The sequence below is a fragment of the Microchirus variegatus genome (genome assembly GCF_963457635.1).
Source record: "Microchirus variegatus genome assembly, chromosome: 5".
Taxonomy (NCBI): Eukaryota; Metazoa; Chordata; class Actinopteri; order Pleuronectiformes; family Soleidae; genus Microchirus; species Microchirus variegatus.
In genome coordinates, this window is record NC_139806.1 from 20,323,168 (window position 1) to 20,347,751 (window position 24,584).

General features: G+C 39.1%; 3 protein-coding genes across 3 annotated transcripts; all 3 read left to right on the forward strand.

Annotated features, from left to right (window-relative positions):
- Positions 1-779: 779 nt before the first annotated feature.
- Positions 780-3,357, forward strand: LOC310928024 (aquaporin-1-like). The gene is made up of 4 exons (XM_083890484.1): positions 780-1,178; positions 1,800-1,961; positions 2,156-2,236; positions 2,526-3,357. The coding sequence occupies exons 1-4, from the start codon at positions 816-818 to the stop codon at positions 2,703-2,705; spliced, it is 786 nt and encodes a 261-aa protein (XP_083746610.1). The 5' UTR covers positions 780-815; the 3' UTR covers positions 2,706-3,357.
- Positions 3,358-9,435: 6,078 nt separating this feature from the next.
- LOC310927307 (aquaporin-1-like) lies at positions 9,436-10,886 on the forward strand (the record flags this gene model as incomplete). The annotated part of the gene is made up of 4 exons (XM_083889601.1): positions 9,436-9,798; positions 10,181-10,339; positions 10,527-10,607; positions 10,689-10,886. 4 exons carry the CDS (start codon positions 9,436-9,438, stop codon positions 10,884-10,886), a joined length of 801 nt encoding a protein of 266 aa, XP_083745727.1.
- A 1,346-nt stretch (positions 10,887-12,232) lies between these two features.
- thoc1 (THO complex 1) lies at positions 12,233-24,102 on the forward strand (the record flags this gene model as incomplete). The annotated part of the gene is made up of 21 exons (XM_083889603.1): positions 12,233-12,263; positions 18,473-18,587; positions 19,151-19,208; positions 19,303-19,372; positions 20,082-20,200; positions 20,290-20,338; positions 20,418-20,513; positions 20,604-20,686; positions 20,788-20,861; positions 21,060-21,168; positions 21,252-21,386; positions 21,992-22,092; positions 22,174-22,240; positions 22,475-22,525; positions 22,613-22,683; positions 22,793-22,888; positions 22,994-23,059; positions 23,140-23,223; positions 23,350-23,497; positions 23,594-23,678; positions 23,802-24,102. The coding sequence occupies 21 exons, from the start codon at positions 12,233-12,235 to the stop codon at positions 24,077-24,079; spliced, it is 1,986 nt and encodes a 661-aa protein (XP_083745729.1). The 3' UTR covers positions 24,080-24,102.
- Between the last annotated feature and the right edge of the window lie 482 nt (positions 24,103-24,584).

Sequence of the window (24,584 nt, forward strand, 5' to 3'; positions counted from 1 at the left end):
CGCTTTGCCCTACAGTGCATCTAATAATTATTCATCTTACATGCTTTGAGTTAATGAGTTATTCTGGTGAAAGAAATGTGTTCTCTTTTGGACTACATATTTTATTTTGTAGATGTTTCAAAAATGTTGCTTAATATAAAAATACCAGAATGCAAACTATTTAAAAAACACTTTATTTTCTTGTCACCTTGGCAGGATTATCCTGCTCAGAGCAGACATGGAATAACGTCATTTGGGTGGACTTGTAAAATACTGAATACCTTTTCTGTGTTAGAAAGGGTGAGACCTGAAATGATCTGGCTTCTCTCTGACTCTCCCTTATGTGCTCTTAGTGAAACACAGTACATAAACACACTAAAAGAAATACTTATCGCAAGTTGTTTGTTTGTTTAGTTTCTTTTTGTTGTTTCACAGCTAATGCTCAATTAGGACAAGTTCAATTCAAAATGAGTGCATGTGGATGAAAGTGAAAATTTAGAAGCTATGCAGGTCAATAATACAAAATGCTCTTTTAGGAATCATTACTATAACTCACAAAAGTCCAAAGAGCAGAAAGTGGTGATCAGGGAGGCACTGGGAGAGGGGCTGGAGGACAGAGAGGGGAGGAGGGAGGGTGAGGGAACAGAGGGAGGGAAGCAAGAGACCAGTCTTTTGGATTTCTCATTAATTCAGTGTGGCCCTCTCTTTCAGGTTCCCAAATGCCCGCCTCCCAGCCATTATCAGTGCGGGGCGTATATATGCAGCTTGCTGCTGTGGTTCAGCTCAGAAACTTTAGACGGGACAGCCCAACGCTAAGCAGCCAATCTTCCACCAAGATGAGAGAGTTCAAGAGCAAAGACTTCTGGAGGGCCGTTCTGGCCGAATTTGTTGGCATGACCTTTTTCATTTTCCTCAGCATCGCGGCAGCCATTGGGAACGGAAACAACACTAACCCAGACCAGGAGGTGAAGGTGTCACTGGCCTTTGGACTGGCTATCGCCACGCTGGCCCAGAGTTTAGGCCACATCAGTGGAGCCCACCTGAATCCTGCAGTTACCATAGGGATGCTTGTCAGCTGCCAGATCAGCATATTCAAGGCCATCATGTACATAATTGCTCAGATGCTGGGTTCAGCGCTGGCCAGTGGCATTATGTATGGAGCCCGTCCAAAAGACTCTACAGCACTGGGGCTCAACACTGTGAGTAAAACCTTTCATAATATTGTTGTTGACAGAAGAAGTTATAGTAAGCAGTTTGAGAATGAGAGCTCTAAAATATCCCTCACTTCCAAGAAACATGAAGCAACTGTATGTAAAGTTCCTACTTAGTGTGAAGTCAACCTCACACTGAAAACTTTCTGACCGAATTAGCACAAAAGTGTGCATGTTCTTCTTTGGACATTCTGTCATTGCTTGTTATTGAACAGTGATGACACATGATTTTAACACACCGCACTGCAGCACCTTAAAGAATTTGCAGGTAAAACATGAAGTGTCAACAGGCTGACATTTCTCCTCAGCTGTTTTTGGAATATATGATGTTTTGCATATTATTTTTCTAATTTTACACTTTTCCTTAAGCAGGGTTGTAAAAGATAATATCGGCTGGGTTTTTTTGCTGAAATGCTTGGTCTCACTAGCTTCTCACTGTGGTTAAACTTCAGCTAAATACAACATTTTTTGCAAAGTAGCCAATTTACTGTCACACTTTCAGGGCAATGCCAGTGGCCACTGAGAGTGAAGTGGTCATGATAGGAGGCAATCCATGTGAGTGACACACTGATAAACATGTTGTTTTGTACTCCTCTTTAACTCTCACAGCTCAATGGCATTACTGCAGGCCAAGGCGTGGGCATCGAGCTTCTGGCAACGTTCCAGCTGGTGCTGTGTGTCATTGCAGTCACTGATAAACGGCGGCGTGATGTCACCGGCTCAGCACCCTTGGCCATTGGCCTCTCGGTCTGCCTGGGACACTTGGCAGCTGTAAGTTTCAGCTCACAATCGCTCTCAAATGCTGTGCAAAGTAAAACATTTTGAGGCAATGTAAACCAGCAGCAAACATGATAGTGCTCTTTGAGTAGAAGGATTCCACGCATTATTATTGTTTAAGCTAATCCCCCTCTGGAAGTCTGTCTAGACCGTATAACTGAAGATCCTTTTTTCATTGTTCATCACAGATCAGCTACACAGGCTGTGGAATCAATCCCGCCCGCTCCTTTGGTCCAGCTTTGATCCTGAACAATTTCACTGACCACTGGGTAAGTCCGACAAGTACTCTACGCATGCTTCACATTCTTCTGTATGCAAATCCTAGCAAGTCATGCTTAAATAATTCCATAACAGACAGATGTCTCCATTACCCCCCTCATGTTGCAAGTTAATCAGTTATAATATTCCTATTCTTTTTACAATTAGCCCAACTGAAATATTGGTAAAAGAAAACCTTTTGAACCAGACTAGAATGTGTATCAGCAATGACAATGGTTTGTGCTTGACTCATGTCAACAAAGATCCATCCAATGATCGATCTGTGTTTCTCAATCGCAGGTTTACTGGGTGGGGCCACTCTGTGGTGGTATTTTAGCAGCGCTCATCTACGATTTCCTGCTCTCTCCCAAATATGATGACTTCCCCGATCGCATGAAAGTACTGGTCAGCGGTCCAGTGGACGACTATGATGTTAACGGGAGCAACGGTGCTACAACTGTGGAAATGACGTCAAAGTAGCAGCGCTGTGCAGTCACAACCACTTAGTGTCATTGTACATGTGTGCACTCCTGTAAAAAAAGAAGAATTGCTCTGGACTTTAGTGTTTAGGACAGTCAGTGTTTCTGTGCTTTTTTTGTTGAAATACCAATGAGAACATGAAAAGTGTCACGTTCTCATTCACATCTCTGTTTGACCCAAGCACATACAATTTGTATTCTAACTGATTCTAAAACACAAAAGATAGGGATTATTGTTGCCCAAATTGCCTTCAGTCGCAATCTCTATAAAGCAATTTACAAAAAATAGAATCTTAGAATGACAGAATGAACATTTTTAAGACCTACATTTTTATATAAGAAGGTTATGGAAAATCTTGACAGGGCAATGTGCAGAGTTTATTTCCCTTATCAGTATTCTATGTTGAGCCATTGTTGTTATTTTTGTATACATATTTCTATTTGCTTGTATCACTTTGTATTTCTGTTAAATAATGTATTTTATGAACACTATGGAAATGTCTCACTTTTATAAATAAATAAAACACTTATTATTATTGATAGTTGTTCTATTGTTTTTGTTCTTCTTTTTTATTGGTATAACAAAATTACAAATTGAGAAACTTGTGTTTTGTTTCATAGCATATTTTTATATTTGAAAATAAAGTGCACATGGAAAACTAATTACAGCCCTTGAATTATTGTGTGTAATTTCATTAAATATGACTCAAATTATGAAAATGCAATGGGTCAGTACAACTGGATGAGTTTACATGATAATTTACTGCCTGAATGAGTGCAACAAATTAGCAGGTAATCAAATAACCAAATCTGACATGCTGTAATCTTTCTGGGATGTTTAAAACATAAGCATGAATCATTTGGTAATCCAGCCTTGACTTCGTCCCATAAAAAAATAAATATACGATATTACCAGGTGTCCTGCGTAATGTGAGCCAAATCGTCAATGTTTCTCAGCCTTCACATTTTATTTTATCTCTGGTCTGCACGCCAGGACAAGGAAAATGTGCAAAGCTGTGATCATTAAACTGCCGCTCATGGTGGATGAAGGTTTGAAAAACCTGGCCTGAGCAAATGATGATGCATTAACAAATAAAGAAAACCAAAAAAAAAAACAAGGAAACCAAATAAAGCAAAAGCTGTACTGTACTGTAAATAAAACATGTTTTTGAAGCCTGCTAACTTTCCTGACTTGACTGGCTGGTCTGTAAAATCAGATTAAATGTGAAATATAAACGTTTAAAATGATGAAATCAGGGGCGTGGCCTCTGATACACAGGATGAACTATTAAGTATCAGAAATGCAAATATTTACAGAAACAGTTGTAAGTGTAATCTCATCTCTGCAATACAAACGTGAAGATACCATGTCAACTTTACCTCAACAGTATAAATCCTCTTTTGCATGCTGCATTTTAATTTAATTGCTCATTTTTTTGTTTTTCTAAAACTACCAACCTGTCACTGCTGACTGATGATTACCGTCTCCCACTTGTGCTTTCAACAGGGGGAAGCATCCAGTGGCAGGTTGCCAGGTTGGCGAGTGTTCTTTCAGCAGCCAGGAAACTGTAAATACACAAGATATCTCTTACTCACCATTTCTCTCCTTCTTACTCACTCCCTTGTGGGTCAGCTGGTCCCATTATGGCCACGTGCCAGTGTTGACCCTGTAGTGTTTTTGTTATTAGAAAAGTGAAACCTTGAAGTTAGGGCAGGTTGCCCAGGTTGCGAGATTAACTTTTAAAATGGAAGTCTATGGGAAAATTAGCCTACTTCTCACTTGATTTATAACATCATTGAACATTTTTCTGAGGAGTTAATGGTCTCAACCACTAATTTTGGGTCTTCTTAAATAGAACATGATGCCAATTTCATAAATTATGTTTAATTTATAGAAGTGGACACTGTGACTTTACAGCATACATCTGCATATTAATTTGCATGATAAACTAGAGTAAAGGGTTTTTGGCTAATTTAGTGGGTCTGGCATCACAGAGATGAAAAGTTTTAAAACACTGTGAACAATGGTTGAACCACTGATATACCAGAGCTTACACAAGTCTTTAGGGACACCAAGTACAATTTGATTAGATCCTCCTTATCACCAGTACTATTGTAAATGATCGATCACACATTCAGTACATTTACATTAGAAAAACAATTCATTGTTGTATTAGTCAGACATTTCAAATACATGTAAACAGAAATTATGCTCTGCTGGATAACAAAAGTAAAGTACATGCATTATTAGATTATGGCACTTGACATGCTAACAACTAGCCACATGCTAGACTAGAAACTGCCTAATACTTACACTGAAGGACACAGGTTGTAGAAAGCAATATTTGTTGACTACAAGAAAGATGCTGGGGTGATATTAGGAGAATGAACAGATGGCCATCACTGCAGGTGTGGCTAATTGAAAACAGGTGAAAGTAATGTAATCAAACTGGTGGGTGTGGAATCATGACAGGAAGTAAATTGTCCTGTAAATAGAAACGACTGTTCGATTTCAAAATAAAACAGGAACTGGCAACGAATGAACATAATGTTATATTAAATTCCTGCTCGTGTTTGTGGACTGGGACAAGGACAGGAGTGTCATTAAACTGTGAGCTACAACCTTAGCACAACATAACTGTGCATGGAAACGTACTGATGCAGCAAGCAAATTGCATTGACATCAAGTAATATTTTACAAAATATAATCTTTTGAGACCTGTTAAGTGCCACAAAAAAACATAAGCAACCACTTAGTTTGATATGCACTGGGCCAGCACTGGATACCAGTAATTATTTTGAAGGTAACAGAGGAGCTGGAGCCAGTCCCAGCTGGATGAGAGGCAAAGTTCACTGTGGACATGTTGTCATCTTCTGTTGGAGTATAGCTTTCATAATGATGAAGCTCATTCAGCCTGTATCTACTTTTTGCCTGTCTGCCTTTTAGAATGAGACCAATCCTTATAAAGCATTATTTGTTAGAGTGCCAGATGAAGCCATCACTGAAAATACAGCATTTTCTAGGAAGCATATTGGGATGTTTGCCCCAATATATTTAAAGGTTTGCACTGGCTCTCAGCCTATTTTCAAGGTAGTTTTCAAAGAATCCCTATTTCAAGAAATGTCCAGGGCTCTGCTCCTTTCCTCTCCATCATGCCACTGTTAAACGAATGCCAAGTGATTGAAGAAAAACATATAGCTGTTCAGTTTATGCACATTGTGTTGTATTGTGTTCATTGGGCTTATGGTCTCTGCTTCTGGTCTACTGTATAATTTACCAACAGATGATGCCGTTGTGGGTTGTAACAGTTCAGGAACTGAGCATAAAAAAATATTTGAAGTTGTAAGTACCAGTTCACTGCTTAACAGGCCAGCACAAATATTGATTATATAGTTGACTTGCTTCCACTTCTGCACGATTAAATGCTCAGTGTTCGGCCTATAATTTCTTGAGTTAAGTTAAAACCCTGACTCTCCCAACAGGCACCTGCATTCTGATGTCATCTGATGGCTCTGGAATAGTAGACTGTGTGTGAATCACGTTTGTATGGTATTTACATATGAAAGCTGTGGGGGCATCATGGGTCAGTGGAGAGCATTCACGTGATGAGGTGTTCACAGTGGCATGAGTACAAGGGAGATTCTGGTGGGATCTCAGATTGTCCTCAACCAGAGGAGACCTGTTTTCCCTCTATAAGCTACTGATGAGAAGTAAGACATGAAATCAATAGCTGTTTCAGTAACCGATGTTCTATTTTAAAGGTATAGTATGTAGGCTTTACCACCATCAATTAGTGAAGTTGCATGTCCCAACTGAAAAGCTCTCCCTTCCTAGCATGTAGGTAGGAGAGCCTATGGTAGCCTTTAGTTATCATTAAAACTCAAAAGATATTTAGTTTGTCTGTTGTGAGCTTCTGTAAAAACATGGTGGTCCAAAATGGCCGCCTCTGTAGAGAAGATCCACTTCTCATGTAAATATCAAGTAGGGATTGAACAATAGCAGTTTTTTCGTGACTTGATCTCAAACTGTTTTATTTAAATTTCATGTCATATACTGGACTTTTCGGTTGTATCCGATTTGACTTTTTTATCCAAATCCAGTAATTTTGACCAGTATCAGCGCATACCAAGTATTGTATCGTATTCCTAAAATCATTGAAAAAACAATACATACATTCAGATGATATTCAGGAAATTCAACAGATAAATAGATCGATCACGAAAACCTTACACACTGGCCTTTAAATTAAATTAACAATGATTTCCTCACACTTTAATATGTTCAAAATAAAATGTGAATTAAAATTAAATTAAAATTAAAATGTGATAAAATAGCAAGTTCATGAAAAAATTAAAGGTGCATTATGTAATAAATCTAAAGCAACTGGCCATAAAATCCTCCTAATATGTCACAGAGACTGAGGAATAATGTTCATATAACAAACTGAACTCACCAACAACAACAGTACAGCCAAAATATTTGCATTAAAAAATATATTTTGCAGACTGCAAATCATGTTTATGTTTTGAAATCATGTTTTGACATGTGGCGCCACCTACCGCCGTCTACCAGTGATTGCAGTCAGTAGAGTCTCAGCTGCCAAGCAACCACGGGTTGCCAGTTATGTCAGAAAACGAAACCTAGAAGACCTCAGTATTTAGAATTTGAATGTAGTAACTGTTTTTGGCCACATTCTTACATATGGCACCTTTAACCAAATCCAGAAAAAAAAACAATTGTCTCACAATACAAAAGACCAAATGGTGCTACAACAATAGCCTAAAAAACATAGGTTATAATTGGATGAAACTGATGTCTTGCTCAGTCTGCTGTTGTCACTGTTGCTGCCTGTAGGTGCAGATATATGAAATGCAATACAGTCAGGAGAGTAGGATAGTTTGGCATGTAACAGTGGACAAAAAAAGGTGATTTTCCTTTAAACAAACCAAGTGCTAGTCGACAGTTTGCTGTGGTGCAGTTGTGGTCTGATCCACAGAGCTGCTGCTGCTGCTGCTGCTGCTGCTGCTGCTGCTCACAGAAACCACAACCTTTGTCCTTGCTGGCAGTTTTCCACATCATTACTCCTTCATCTGCTCGTCTGACAATGAATATCCTCCGAGCTACGCTCCCTTCACCATCCTGCAAATGTATGCAAGCGGTTAAAGGGTACATATTCAATATTGTGGTATAATATGTGGTTTTCAATGCATGGAAATGATCTCAGACAAGAGATGAAACCAAATCGCTCATGATTAAGCGATTTTGTTAGCCTAATATTTGAAATGCATTGCCATGGTTTAATGTAGGCCAAGTGTAAGTATTGTCATTGATGTTAATTATATTTGTTTGGGACCATGGGTGTTTCTGTTACTGATAATACTCATGCAGCTCAAAATTACTGCCCTTTTTTTTTTAGCATCATTTAAATGTGGAAAGTCTGGGAAATCATCTTCATATTCATACAACTTGTAAGAATGTGGCCAAAAACAGTTACTACATTCAAATTCAAAATACCGAGATCTTTTAGGTTTCGTTTTCTGACGTAACTGGCAACCCCTGGTTGCTCTGCAGCTGAGACTCTACTGACTGCAATGATTGGTAGACGGCGGTAGGTGGTGCCACATGCCAAAACGTGATTTCAAAACATAAACATGATTTGCAGTCTGCAAAAAAAAACATTTAATGCAAATATTTTGGCTGTACTGTTGTTGTTGGTGAGTTATGTGAACATTATTCCTGAGTCTGTGACATTTTAGGAGGATTTTATGGCCAGTTGATTTAGATTTATTACATAATGCACCTTTAACTCGCTAAAATTTTAAAAACTTGCTTGATTCTAACAAGAATGACTTCGGACTTGCTTGAGACTTGAAGGTTAAGATTTTAGATTTGCTTGTGACTTGCGTATGTGTGACTTACTCCCATCTCTGGTGTGATTTGTGACAAAAGCGTGGCCAAAGTCGAAGGTTATACTCTTTGATAAGTTTCTTTCATTTTTACCTGACGAGACGACAAGAAGCACCGTGACCCTTTAACCTGTCAATTCTTTCACACAGAAAAGCAGAATGAGAGGCCCCATTTCCTTGTCATGAATTCAAAAGGTCCCATTTCCTTTCCTACAATCGGTCATGACAGATGTTAACTTCAATGCGGCCGGCCCTGCATGACACAAGCTCAGAATAGGATCAGTAAAAGGAAGGATGGACAAACCGCTTCTATCCTTCTCGACTAAAAAGCTCCGGAGTGCTTAATGTCCTTCACACATCTCATGAGCCTTTTGTAAAACTTGTATTTTTATTTTTAGCTTAGAGCAATAATAAAAATGGAATTGTGTTCTTGGTTAAAATTATGACATAAATTGCCTTAGTCTCTTTTCATTTTTATTCCAAAAAAAGCACTTTAACAGTATTTACTTCAGTTCAAAATCAATCCATTTAACACTTCAGCATCCAAGATGTGAATAAGAGAAAAGCAGCAGTGCCCTCTGTCAGACCAGAGAAAAACTGAGGAGATCAGACAATGTGGAGGTCATTCTCACTGCTGAAACACACATCTCTCAGCTGTTTCTAATCAGGCCTGATTCTCCAAAGCCACCCACTCCATATGAATGCTGCTGAGTGTTTGCCTATTATGTTTTCATTTGGGCTGCTGCTTCTGCCACAGTATTGTTGTGCCACTCAAAAACTACCCAACGTTTGATTTCTGAGCATGAGGTTAGAGGCAAGAAGCCATGTCTGAAATTAAAACATGGGCTTTCTGGAGGGCATTCCTCGCCGAGTCTCTTGGAATGATGATCTTTGTCTTCATCGGCCTCTCAGCCGCAATTGGGGACAGAAATAATACTTACCCTGACCAGGAGATAAAAGTGGCATTTGCCTTTGGCTTGGCCATCGCCACATTAGCCCAGAGTTTAGGTCACATCAGTGGTGCCCACCTGAATCCTGCCATCACCCTCGGCCTCCTTGCCAGCTGCCAGATGAGTATCCTCCAAGCTATTTTCTACGTAATAGCTCAGATTTTGGGTGCAGTGGCTGGCAGTGCCATTGTGATCGGTATCAGGCCAGAAATCATTGATTCACTTGGCGTTAACAAGGTAAGGTTGCATTTCCAATGTTTTAAACCATGAGTCACTGATGTTTGGTGCTCTAGTTAAGCGGTTTTAAAACGTCTTCATTTGCTAACTGTAGCTCTATTTGTTGTGTTGAAATGTCAGATTTCTATTATCAGTGATTTGTTGCTGTTATGCAACAAAGACTCATCTGTGTTTATGGGAAAGCTTGTGGTTTTCTCACTAATTAGATTACTGAATCGTTTAAGCAACTAAATACTTGAAGCATAGTTCTGCTTTTTTGCTGAGCACGATCCTGTAAGAGTTTAATATATGGAAGATTTAAAAAAAAAAACCATAACCTGACCATAACTGTTTGCCTTTGCACAATGGAGGTGAGCAAACAGAAGTGTTTTCCTCTCTGCAGCTAAACGGAGTCAGCCCAAGTCAAGGTTTCGCTATAGAATTCCTGCTCACCTTCCAGCTGGTACTGTGTGTGCTTGCGGTCACTGACAAACGACGTAATGTCGGTGGATTTGCACCTTTGTCTATCGGACTCTCTGTAGGGCTGGGACACCTTGCCGGGGTAAGTACATTCCTTTAGTCTCCCCCCCTCCCCCCCTCCCTCATTAATTTAGATTGTTTCTCCATCTTACGGTGGCCTGGTACAATGGATTTGCGTAAGTTGAACTGGCAGTAAATCAGACTTGAATGTAATTTGCTGATGTACAGCCAGAGAGGCGAGCGGTGTTTTCCTCTGATATGGTTTACAGATCCGCTACACAGGATGCGGCATCAACCCAGCTCGATCCTTTGGGCCTGCAATTATACTGAGGTCATTTGACGATCACTGGGTATGTATATCATGGCGTTGTAAATCTGATTCTTTATTCTTAATAAAACAAGGAATCATCTGTCCCGTTTCTGTTTTCCAGGTATACTGGGCAGGACCGATGAGTGCTGGTGTGGTGGCAGCTCTCCTGTATAATTATCTACTGACATCCAGAGACGAGTCCTTCAGAGAAAAAACAAGAGGCTTGTTCTGCAGAGGCTCCTCACCGGAAAGTGAGAATCGGGAACCTCTGCTGGAGCATGTTGAAGATGTGAACTGGTCAAAGGAGCCGGGAGTTTAAGTGGAAAATTCTACGTTGTGTTTAATTGTACCCTATAAAATACATTTTTCTGAACATAAGGAGCTTCATATCCTGTGTGCACTTAATCCTCCTCCTCCCCTTTCTGCACATAAACCTGTTCATCTGAAATGTTGAAGCACAATTTTACATAGGTTACAACTTCAAAAAGAGCATTTCATGTTTCTGTAAGCAACAGCATATTTACTTTAATTATATTATCTAACGTTTTTGCCAGTAGCTGAAATTTGTTGAGTCAGTTTCCAGCTAATGTGGCTGTAGGGCATGGCTTTGTCATTCCTTGTCACCCTTCAGCTGGTTCCGTGTGTGTGATAGCTGTGACTGATGAGTGACAGTGATGTTGAAGGCTAAGCTCTGCTGGCTATGGAGCTCTTAATGGGAGTCCTGGACTTCCATGTCAGTCATGGTGTTCTAACTCTGTCATGTTTGAATGTTACACTAAAGGAAATCACAAGGTAATTACTTTAGGCTCAGAAGAAATGTTGAAGCTTTTATCCTGAGATTTGAAACTAATGAATGAAACTGTACAGACTGAAGTAATATCTTGATATTATGAAATATATGAATAGAGGGAGCTTTCCTAATCTGTTTCTCTTTGCCACTATATATTTGGAATGCTCACGATTCATTCACAAAAGTGAGGGCAATTTCATGCAGGTGTGATATAATGATAACATAATAAGGGAAACACAAGGGCAGGATGTGAAGGTAAATGGACGAGAGTGAAGCAACACTACTAAATAAAACAAGTGAAATAGATTTCAAAGTAAAATTCAGTATTCATGTCATTATTACAGTCAGTCCAAAACAAAGAAAAACATATGGACTGGCTTTTGTTTTTTAATTTCACTTTGTAGTATACTTTTTTAAACAAACCTTTAATTTCGTCAAAGTCCGTACACGTTTCTTCAGTTGCCTTCTGCAATCATGAACCTCAAAACTCACTACCATGATTTATAAGATGAAAAACATGTTGCTTAAATAACAGAAGAAAACAGTGCACAGCCAAGTCAGTGAAGAGCTCTTTAAGCTTTTCTGTGTGTGCACTTTAATAAACAACTGATCAACGCCAGATCATTTTGAAATGGCTTTTTGTGCTAATGAGTTATTTTAAATCCTGCATTGAGTGCTTTAATGATTGTCTTTGTGTATCTGCTGATAATGATCCATTCTATTCCATCAGTGTGTTTATTTCAAACAATTTTCTTAATAGTTCAAAGTTCAAATAAACCTATATCCTTGTTTGTATTGTGCAATAATCAGAACGACCTTGCCATTATCTTCTGCATAATGTACAGGCTACTGTATATAGTAGTATTCAATTCAAGATGTTTGGCAAAGCTCCCAAAAATGTCGATGGTACAACAACACAAGGATGTGGATCACATAATTACGCATGAAAGAACTTTGAATTTCTTCATATAAGAAAAATGCATGAATGGACAAGATGTGGGTGTCGTGGAGATTTCCTGTTTGGCTGTGTCACAAGAATGTCCTTTTCCCATCTACGCACATGGCCCCGTCTCACATCCCGTTTTATGGCTTATGAGTATTTGATGGTCCCCACACCCCGGGCTAATCATTGAATAACCATCAAATGACTTTAAACTCAACAACCAAACATTTCCCAACACAATCCAGCCAAGGTTGTGTGAGTAGATGCAAGTTGTTGTTAGCCAATCAGAGGCTGAGTAGTCGCTGAGGTTGGATGCACATCCCCTTGTTCTCCATTGCCATTATTCTGCTTTGTGTGGGATGATCATTAACAAAATGTCAGTGTCCCAAATAATTTTACAATGTCGCATAAAGGAGTAAAGGTGTTTTGTTATATTGTCAGGTCCAACTTCCACTTATTGCCACATAACTGTGGCGGTGAGACTGGTGATGGAAAATCATTCAGATTTACCATCACTTAAATGCAACATCGAGCATAAATTCAGCAGATGGAAGCTGTGATGGTGTCAGAGAGGAAAGGTTGCTGTAAAAACATGGAAAAATCTGCATAGTAGGAAAAAAACAATCAGATAAAAATATTATTTATCTACGTCCTGTTTATTCATCTTCCTCCAGCTCTCCTCCCATTATGGAGCAATGATTCTTTGCTCTGGTGTAAGTTACCACGACTGTAAAGAATCCTGCTTACGTGCACGGTGCATAAATGCATCCATGACGGATGGCTCTGCTGACGGGATTATCTCACTCATAGGACATGACACTTCTTCACTTTTCTTTTTTCTTTTTTTTTTTACGGTGGAATCTCAGAGGTCAGTCATGTGACGGCAGCCAATCAAAAATCCCCCCTGTTTGTGTGCTTAACCCTCAGAGGGCAAAGCATTGTGTTTAGCCTCTTGTTTTGAAGTCTGTCCTCAACAACATGGACAATGCTCTTTTTGTTGCTGCTCACTGGTTTTGTCTGAGAGTGTCCTTATTATTTGGCTCTCATGTTGAACTTGATTATTCCATGATTTGTCATGGGAGAGTGTCCAGTAGTCCTCTCATTATATTTATTCAGGCAAAATAGACAATTGGATAGGGAGGAGACAAGGATGAGGATTTTATTGATATAGTAACAGTAACATTCACCTCAACTGGGTCCATTTGATGCACAGTCTGATGAGCTTCACTATAAGCATTTTAGTATTTATAATGTCAACAAATCTTATGAAAAAACATAAATCATATCTAAAAAGAAAGCTTGATATTATTCATTCATATATTCATTCATTCATTGTCTACAACTTGGATAGGTGGCCAGTCCATTGCATGACAAACACTTAGAGACGAACAATCATTTCCTTCTCACATTCACAACTATGGTCAGTTTAGAGTATCCAATTAACCACTGGATGTTTTGGGACTGTGGGAGGAAACCGGAGAACACAGAGAAAACACACGTGCACACATGGAGAACATGTTAACTCCATAAAGAAAGGTACTTACTTGAAACGTGACGCAAACTGGGGTCTTTGTGCTGCAACAGTGCTAGCCACTATTCCACTGTGTGGCCCCCTGATGTTGTCCAATAATACTCCCCCTTAATGATATGTTCAGTATACAGTTAGTAAAGGTATTGTAGTTTTGTTTCGGGAGGATTTTGCTTTCCTTTATTTGGGCAACAGGAAATGAGGATGGCACATGCAGTACAGATCCATCCCTCTAGGAATTGCTTATCTGTGTTTATTTGATTGCCCATGAGGTGAACACGCCCTAACCATAGGCTATAAAGTAGTCTTCTGAATTGCCAGGTGAAGCTAATTAGGAAGCAAGGATATATCGAATGACCACCGGGGGGCGGCTCTGCTGCTTGTAAAAGAAGCTCCATTTAAATGAAAGACTCAGTTTCTACTTCTCACTCGCTTTATAACATCAATAAATAATGTCCTTATCACTAGTCTCAGGTCTTCTTCAATAGAACACATCAGTTTTGTGAATTAGGTTCCCATTTTGAGTGCATACACCAGTGGTTATCAAACTTGTTATACCAAGTATAACCTGAGAAAAGATTGAGCTCTCAAAGTAACACCATTATCACCAGCAGTAAAATACAGTGGTGTAAATCGGTCAAACAAAGTCAGCTACAGAGGCAGATTTACTCACAATAAGATCATTTGTTCTCTCATCATCCTCCTTATCCTTAACATATAATTCACACACTGGAATAGTGAAATTAGATAACGATAGAGTGAGAGATAAGGGAACTCTAATTATTGTTATTATTTAAGATAAATATATTATTTTTTTATTATTTTCTACTCACTCTGGTCAAAATTCCTCTGATCACATACTCTGGTATATACAGTACTCCAAGAACCACCGGAGGACGTATGCGTACCATTGCTGATACACGTACCGCGAAACACGGACATACACAATAAAGCACTGCACATGATTAAATGTCTATCAATTTGTGCCGATTCACTACATTTTCAGGTTGCACTGTTATTGCTTTTCAGTCAGACAGTCCCTCAATAGCAACTATGAAACCATATTTGCACAAATCTGTGGGCAGAACAGTCCCTCACAATGACAGTATTTATTCCAGTTTTAGTTTCATTTGCTAAAACAAGAACTGGAAAAAGCAAAGCAACTATTTGAAGAAAAACAGGTTCTTCTTGAAGGAAAATATTATTAATAGACACCAGGGTTTTTGTTGTCAGTCGATTTATATTGTCCTCCACATTCTGTAAAAGTGTATACACCCTGCGACCTGCAGCAAAACACGTACAAGAACTTGAAGACTAATTGCATTTAGCCATAATCTTAACGCCACCACTAGCCCTCTTCACCCCCTCTTCACATTCTGACTGATACTGGCCCCTTATCTGCAACCCGAGAGTTACTGCAACGCTCACTCCCTTTCTGCTTCTCATCTGTTTTTGGCAAAGATTCAATAAATGTTCTGTCAGAGGAGGGAGTCGTGGGGGTGCTGGGGTTACCGTTAGATATCAGTTGAACTGTGAAGCAGACTCTACGTACTGGAACTAATGTGTCAGTCAAAACAGCAGCAGAAAAAACATTTTTCACTTCCCGTTTTTACAACAACCACAGTGATCTCACGGACGTCGTGACAATGACTTCTCTGCTCTGCCTACGTGATCGTACCGGCCTACATTTTTGCAGCCGTACTGTTTTTCTCCAGACATTCAGCACAACACCTTCACATTCAGTTACCAGCATTTGCAACTGCACGGCTATAAACACTTGTCAGTGGGTGCAGAGGGTGAACGATCCCACTGCTACAAACTACTCCAGAGGTCCTGACCCGTGAAACTGCTGGTAAACACAGATCAAAACAGGGCGAAGTGTTCACATTGGTTCTGTCAAAGCTAAAGCCACAGCCCATGATTTATATGTAAACCAAGGGCTCATCCCTCCACCTGAATCCAAAACAAGGGTTTAGAAAACTGCAGTCACTCTCAAAAGATTTATAGGTTGTTTTTAATACACAGACTAAGATTTGGCAACAACTGCACATGTCTGCAGCTTGTTCAGCTGTGGCTACACTTGCTCCCTTTAGCCATGGAGAATTATATACACTATACAGTATATGTTTGTATGTACTGCCTATAGTTACATATAATAGTTATTATGTCTTTATTATTTTATGTCTACATGATGAACCAGTAGAAACATTATTTCTTTTAGATGCACACTCGACTGGGGTATGATGCTAAATAAAACTAAATTGATGTTATAAATACTCTTCATGGTTTATGGCAATGTTTGTTTATTTAATTAATGAATCCCTAAATCTATATTACAAAAACTAGCATGGTGACATTTAACCAGTCAATTTAGCACAAGCATAGACCTTGAACTTCAGTGGTCAAAAAAGAAATCACAGCTTGGACCTTTAATGATTGACGTCAGAGTGTGATGCCTCATTGGTTTTTATGTGCCGTATGACTTTGTTGAACAGTAGATCGCATCAAGGAATTCAAGCCCTGCAGCTCAGTGGTTGTAATTTAAATTGAATGATCCCAACAGACAGAAATGTGAACTCACAAGGCACAGATCAAAAGACACAAATATGATTGCTGTGATCTCAGTGGAGCCAGCACATCACACTAATGCCACAAATGCCCTTGTCTCAAACGGGAACCCTCACAACTAAGATTATTCGTCAAACCGATACTAAACAAGTCAAACACATCTATCAAATAAAACAAACAGTTGTAAAGTCAAACGCATGTTCAGTAGCTTCCTGTTCCTGTTCATACAGTGTGAACTGCTACAGTGATAATTATCAGGAAAGGGTGGATTTCAGCTTTATCTACACACACACACACACACGCACACACACAGTGAAATGAGGTTCTGCCTCATCAGGACCAGGTTTTGGTCTCCATGAGGATGACTGGTTCTGAAAATGTAAGCTTTTATGCCGGAGAAGGTCCTAAAGAGGTAACACATATAAGTACACAGTACACATGCATCCTTAAACCACTGGCAGCACAAATTGTGCAACACTGCCTCCCTCTGGTTATGGTCTCATTTGGATTTCGGCCTGCATATTTTGTGTGTGTTTGTAACTCACGTTATCAGCAATTTCAAGACACATTTGGTCTTGCCTGAACATCCTAGATATGACAGGCACATTTTGAGTTCACAAGGTTCCATGTTTTTGAAGATGTAACGGTTTCTGGAAGGTTGTTTTTTTTTCAGGGCCCATGGTTGGTATAGTGGTTAGCAGTGGTTGCCTTTGCAGCAAGAAGAACCGGGTTCCTGGGTTCGAGCCCCGTTTGGCACATCTTCGGAACAAGGGCCTTTCTGCAAGGAGTTTGCATGTTCTCCCCGTGTGTGTGGGTTTTCTCTGGGTTCTCCGGCTTCCTCCCACAGTCCAAAAACACGCAGTGTGGGGATTAGGTGAATTGGTCACTATAAATTGACCGTAGGTGTGAGAGTGTGAGTGAATGGTTGTTTGTCTCTATATGTGGCCCTGTGATGGACTGGTGAACTGTCCAGGGTGTACCCCACCTATTGCCAATGTCAACTGAGCTAGGCACAGCACCCCCTGTGACCCTCTGGTGGAGGATAAAGCGGTATATAATGAATGGATGGATGGAGTTACAATTAATTTTTTTTAATTGGTTTTACATCATCAATTCATTTTCAAATAATATGATGAGATCTTTGATTAATACAATAATTGTGAACATTCTGAACAGCAGAACGGAGGGGAATCGTTCATGTCCTCTCTAAGTCAGAAGCAAGACACTTTTACATCTTTTTTGTATTGAAGTGGAAGTGAAATGGAATTAAACAACGGGACTTGTAATATGAACATAGCAAATTACATAATTATAAGCTCAACTCCGTTTCCTGAGAAAGCTGTGCAAATCTATTCAACATTTTTTATGTTGTGTTTTTTTTTTTCTTGGTTGGGGTTAGAAATCTCATTAATCTACAATAATGGTCAATTATATTTGGAAACCATATCCTCTGCTTCTTTTATATTCCATATACTGCTCTATGTTTGGGGTTCTGCTTAATGCCTTTGATGCTATATTCAGCTTTCATGAACAATTTATTTGCAAGTGATGACAAAAGGTCAAGAGGCTTTTAAATGTAAGTCTTTGTAAACATTCATATCCCGAATGGCTTTTCGGTTAATTGCATGGTAGTGTTTTTAAGATTAACGGTTGGAACAACAGTTTCTTCCAGGCGTTTACATTATGAATATAACACTTTCCATTTCTGAGACAATGAATTACAAAAATAAGTATTGTCCAAAATCACGCCCTATAGAATCGGCTTCTTTCCTGAATCCCCCTGAACGCACCACTCGTAGCAGTGGAAGAAACCGGAAACAGTTTGGTGGCAGATCCGGTAGCAAGTGTGCAAATATGTCGCCGTCCTTGTTTAATTTTGTCGACGCTAAAGACAAATTCACGGTATGATATCTTTTTATTGGGTTTACTTATGAAAAACAACTCGTTGTTGTATACAATGCCAATTCATTTAAAGCAATAGCTATAGGAAAAGCTTGTTGCTGTGATTTGAAGTGTGTTATCTTTTTGTTACAACAGGAGGTAGCACAAGCTAACTGAGCTACAGCAACGTTTTAGCGTATTTCTCTCTTAAATGTTTTTATTCTCTCAAACACACGCATCTCCAGGCTTCTGCCCTGACTGGAAGGAGTAGCAAACATTTGTTAAATGTTTTTAACCAGATCCCCGGCAAGTAAGTCATGTTCATTTATCCTCTGTATTTACCAGTGTAATGTAAACGTACAAATGCCTCGTTGCTCTACTTGAGTACACAATCCAAGTATCTGTATTTTTATTATATATAACTTTTACTTAACTGCATTTCCTGAATAAATTCTGTCGTTTTACTCCAATGCATTTCCCCCCAACTATCTACGTTGCTCGTTACTTGTAAATTAAATCAGGAAAAAAAGGTAAATGGTCTGTATTTATATCGTGCTTTTCTAGCCTTCATCACCACTCAAAGCTGCTTTTTCTATTCACACATTCGCGCAGCACATTTTCTATAACACAGTTTATGTCACAGCATTACTCTTGATACTTGAGCACAGCAAATGTCATATACTTAAAGACTTTTACTCAAGTAATAATGTAAAAGGTGACTTCAGCTTCTACCAAAGTCATTATGTTTATATACTTGTTCTTTTACTCAAGTATCACCATTTAAGTACTTTGTACAAGACTGGTATATACAGCAAAAGATTGTGTACCAGTTGCGAGTCATGCATGTTCAGTCATCTCTCCTTTTTGTTACAGTGAGTCGGAAAAGAAAACCACACTTGACCAGGCCCTGCGGGGTGTTCTTGGTGATCAGGTATGTTATAAATCTTATAATATTATAAAATCAATCTGATTTCACATGAATCATGAAAACCTGGAATGATTTGTTTGTTTGTGTGTGTGTGCAGATTGAGCAGAAGACATGCTGCGATGATTACCTGTCCCTCATTTACCTGAGCATCGATGCTGTTAAAGAGGGTAAGTTATCCACAGATCACCAGTCTTGTATTTACTGTACTTTAAGTATCAATAGTAGTTTTTCTGACATTAAATGTACTTACATTTAAAGTAAACGTAAAATTGAGGGATGGTAGAGCAAGTCGTCTTTCAACTGGAATGTTGTGGGTTTGATTCGTGGCTCCCACTAGTCTGTGGGTGTCCTTGGGCAAGCAGCGTGTGAGTGGGTATGAAAGATGTGTGTATTGGAGTAAAAGTAAACCATTTAGGGAATATAGCGGTGTATGTGGAGTCCAACATATAGAGATATATAAAGCAAATTATCTTAAGTAAAAGAAAATAAGTGCATTGTGTTTTATTTCAGATCATGGGGATCCAATTCACTGTGTAAATTATGAGAAAAGCAAATGTGTGCATTACATATCTAACTGTTCTGACTGCAATTTCTATAAAACCTGATATTATAAGTAAGCCAGACATTTGTGTTTAGTATATGAATCACAACATGTTGTGTTTGTTATTTAATAGGAATGAGGCAATATGATACCCTCTGTCCCATACTGGCAAAAATAAATGGCTCAGAAATCAGATATACAGTAGATAAATGATAAACCAATGACAAACTGACTGAACTCATTTGAAAGTTCTCTACAAAGTTTCCTTTCCGACTGCGTTGTGTTATATTGTAATGACTAAGCTTTTGTCACACCATTTCCTTCCCTCCACGCAGGCATCTGCTCCGCTACAACACCTTTCATTTTGCTGGGGGATGTACTGGACTGCCTTCCTCTTGACAAGTGTGACAAAATATTCTCTTTCGTAGAGGATAATGTCTCCACCTGGAAATCGGTAAATGATCCTCTTGGTAAAAGCACTTCAAGTATTTGTCAAACACAATTTAAATCATTTTTATGTCTGTGTTCTCTCCTTTTTCGTAGAATTCCTTCTACACTGCTGGAAAGAACTACTTGTTGAGGATGTGTAACGGTAAATACATGTCACCCATAATGCTCTTGTTCATGAAGATTTTTATGAATAAAGATGTAACGCGTCTTTTTCTGTGTAGATCTTTTGAGAAGACTTTCCAAATCCCAGAACACAGTATTTTGTGGGAGAATTCAGCTTTTCCTGGCACGTCTCTTCCCTCTGTCTGAGAAATCTGGTAAGAAGAGCAACAAAACGATGCCACTTTTAAATCAATACAAGAGGTGCAAACTGTTCATGATGTAACCATGTTCTCAATTTTGTCCAGGTCTCAATCTCCAGAGCCAGTTTAATCTTGACAATATAACCGTGTTCAATAAAAATGAACAAGAAACGACTCTCAGCCAGAAGGTAAAGTTTCAATGTCTGATAATTCTTGAGAACATTTTTGAAATTAATCTCAAGCCAAGTGAAGATTTTAAGTGAAATATTATGTGGTTCATTGTTTATAGCCTGCAGAAGAAAAGGAGGATGGTATGGAGGTGGAGGAAGGAGAAATGGGTGAGGATGATGCTCCTGCACCATGGTGAGTTCAAGTATCTCTAAAATATAATATATATGTATATATATATATATATATGTATGTATATGTATGTATGCGTGTATATATATATGTGTGTATGTATATGTATATATGTATATATATATATATATATATATATATATATATAGGCTTGTCCCTGATGTTTAGTTCATTATAAAATGATTCACACTTTATTTTCAGCTCCATTCCGATAGATTACAACTTGTACAGGAAATTCTGGACCCTGCAGGACTACTTCAGAAACCCTGTGCAGTGTTATGATAAATTCTCCTGGATGACATTTCTCAAGGTAAACGCCTGATTTGATTTGATCGTCTCCCTCACTCTTCAGTTGACAACACTCCTCATGTTGACTCCTTTTGTCCCGCTCAGTTCTCAGACGAGACTTTGGCAGTTTTCAAGAGCTATAAGCTGGATGACACGCAGGCCTCTAAGAGGAAACTAGAGGAGCTGAGAGCATCTGGAGGAGAACATGTCTACTTTGCCAAGTTCCTCACAAGCGAGAAGGTATGATGCATGTATGTTTTTGATGCAATATTCAGATTTGACACCTGCGCAACTTCTTTACATTTAAATAAATTGTAATTTCATTCTTCTAAACAGTCCCATGCTTTCATTTTGTATGCCTCTTCAGCAGCAAGAGGCAGTTTTTTAAAAATGTACATATCCAATTCTTATGAACATTTTATGCAAGCAAAACTATTCTACAAGTTTTTTGACCATAACTCAATAATTCATGCACCACTAATGACAAATGTTTACTCAAAGATCCAGTAGGATAAAAGTGTGGTGTTATTCTGTATATCTTCACGTGTCAAAGATCAACTTTACTGTAATAATCTTAAAAGGTGCAGTTTTTAAGCCTTTGTTTAGACTGTATTTCTTGCAACTTGAATTTAATTTGAGTTAACTGATTCAGTTGAATGTTCAACAAAAACATAAATCTTTCTGCCAGAGATGAGACTTTGACAATATTAATTCTAGCACAGTATCTATATCATTGTTTACTATTTATTGTCGTATCAGTATTGAATCTATACATTTGTATTTACTGGCAAAAAATATCTCACATGGGTTTAACATTCCCTGATCCATTCTTCTTCTCTCCTCAGCTGATGGATTTGCAGCTCAGTGACAGTAATTTCAGGCGACACATTCTACTTCAGTACCTCATTCTCTTCCAGTACTTGAGTGGTCAGGTCAAGTTCAAAAGGTTAGTTATCCCCCCCCCTTTTTTTGTATTATTTATCAGTTGTTAGTTGTTCTTATTTTGTGTGTCTTTGTTCTTATGCAGCTCCAGTTGTGTCCTGAATGATGATCAGACAGCATGGATTGACGAGACGACTAAACTGGTTTATCAGGTCAGTCCTTATTGTCATACATCACACATTTTGGTAGCTACTGTAATCTATGAACAAACAAGCCGGTCTCCTTTTCCTGAATCATTATAGACTTATTGTAGATACACGTTCAATGCATTGTAATCAGGAAAACAATTTGATAACTGATATCTTTGATTAAAGTTGTGCTGTATATACAGCATCTGTTTTATTTTCCTTTCTAAAACTGTCCGTGTGTTAATCTGATTGTTGTAGCTGCTGAGGGAGATCCCCCCTGATGGAGACAAGTTTGCCACCATGGTCGAGGTAGGCAAAGTTCTGGAAGTGCTGGGCTTACTGCACATGTGTCTATTGTGTAAGTTTGTGGTGATGTTGGGAAATTTGTCTTGACAGCACATCCTCAACACGGAGGATAACTGGAACGCCTGGAAGAACGAGGGCTGCCCAAGTTTTGTGAAAGAAAGGTTAGCAAGCCTAGTAAAATATGACGTATATCTCTTACAACTAAGTAAAATGTGTTGTGTCCACTTTGGGACAATCAAAAATAAAACTTCCTCGTTCACTGTTGAACAGGGCAGTAGATGACAAACCAAAAAGACCCACCAGGAAAAGACAAGCTCCGGAGGATTTCCTCGGAAAAGGGCCAGACCGCAAGATCTTCATGGGAAAGTATGTGAAGTAACCCAGGGCTGAGTGTTACAGAGGAGAGAGATTGTCTTTATTTGACTTAAATCTCAGAGATCCTTCAATAATTTAAGCTCCTGTCTTTGTTAGTGATGAGTTGACTCGACTCTGGAACCTGAACCACGACAACATGGAAGCCTGCAAGTCAGACAGCAGGTCAGTGATTTGTGAAATTTGGTGATTTTAATTCATCTGATTTATTTATTATTTTTTTAATCTGATTGTTTTTCTTTCAGAGAGTTCATGCCATCGCTAGATGAATTCTTTGCAGAAGCAATTGAACAGGCTGACCCCGTAAACATGGTGGAGGACGAGTACAAGTGAGTTTGCAGAGTCATGTTTCCTGTCTAACCGTTGAAAGCAAGAACAACATTTAAATAAAGTAATTTAGAATGACTCGTTTGGTCATTTTCAGTCGTCTGATTTCTCCCTGTAAATCTATGCAGAGTTGTACGAAACCCCAACTACGGCTGGCGCGCTCTCAGGCTGCTCTCCAGAAGAAGTCCACACTTCTTTCAACCAACTAACCAGAAGTTCAAGAGTCTGGCAGACTACTTAGACAGCATGGTCAGCAAACTGGCCAAAGAACTGCCGGTGAGGACTTAGTTTCAAAAAGACAACAGAAGGAAAAACTGTATTCGCATAATAACTGTTGGATATTATTCTGACTTCTTTGTTCCCTCTGTGCAGAAGGATATCCCTTCTGAAGAGATCAAGACAGGAGAAGATGATGACGACGATAATGGTGACAATCTCCTCAAAGACAGCAATGACAGTGAGTTCAGACTGTTACTTATCTCACTGTGTTGCTTCAGTGATGATCAGGCTCACAGCTCCTTTTTTAACCTCAGGACAATAAAATGTGTGTTTTTCACATCGTGTTTCATCTTCTCTCCAGGTCCGAGCATACAGACCAAGATTGTGACAAACCAGCAGATGGACGACGTGGCAGCTAAACTTGGAGCTCAGTGGAAGACGCTGGCCTCCCATTGGGAGATGAAGGCAGCAGAGCTGCGGGAGATCGAAACAGACAGTGAAGATGTTGACATGCAGGCCAAACTGCTGCTCGTAGCCTGGCAGGACAGAGAGGGAACACAAGCTACTGTGGAGAACCTGGTGACAGCGCTCAATGCTATTGGGTTCTCCCAGATTGCAGACAGCCTCAGTGAGGCTTAATGTAAACCATGTTCTTAACATTACCTCCGTTATATTGTTGCATCTTTTTTGTACCAAAAGCAAATGGAGTCTAAAAGTTTTTTGTATGTTGTTGAAGTTGAAAACTGTTTTCACTGTAGGAAAGCTAATAAATCCTTTTTAAAATAATAATTAGACCATACAGTGTCACCTTCTCACAAGTGAATTTCAAGTTTTGGTTGAACAACAAAACACCTATCCATTTTCTACCGCTATAACCTCCACAAGGGTCGTGGGGGGTTCTGTGTCAATCTCAGCTGACATAGGGTGATAGGCGGGGTACACCCTGGACAGTTAGCCAGTCCATTGCAGGAACACATCAAGAGAAACAACTTTATTGCTTGTTTTGGATTGTGGGAGGAAACCGGAGTAGAACCCACACGCACACATGGAGAACATGCAGAAAGGCCCTTGTTCTGGCCAAGCACAATGCATTATTAATGTTACAAGTGATTCAAAAATCTAACAAGAAGGGAGTCCACACATA

Excerpts from the sequence above, each read along its gene's own strand:
- LOC310928024 (XM_083890484.1), top strand. The coding sequence starts at position 816 with ATGAGAGAGTTCAAGAGCAAAGACTTCTGGAGGGCCGTTCTGGCCGAA. Across the intron at positions 1,179-1,799 it reads CAGCACTGGGGCTCAACACT|CTCAATGGCATTACTGCAGG; the intron begins GTGAGTAAAACC and ends TAACTCTCACAG. Across the intron at positions 2,237-2,525 it reads ACAATTTCACTGACCACTGG|GTTTACTGGGTGGGGCCACT; the intron begins GTAAGTCCGACA and ends TCTCAATCGCAG.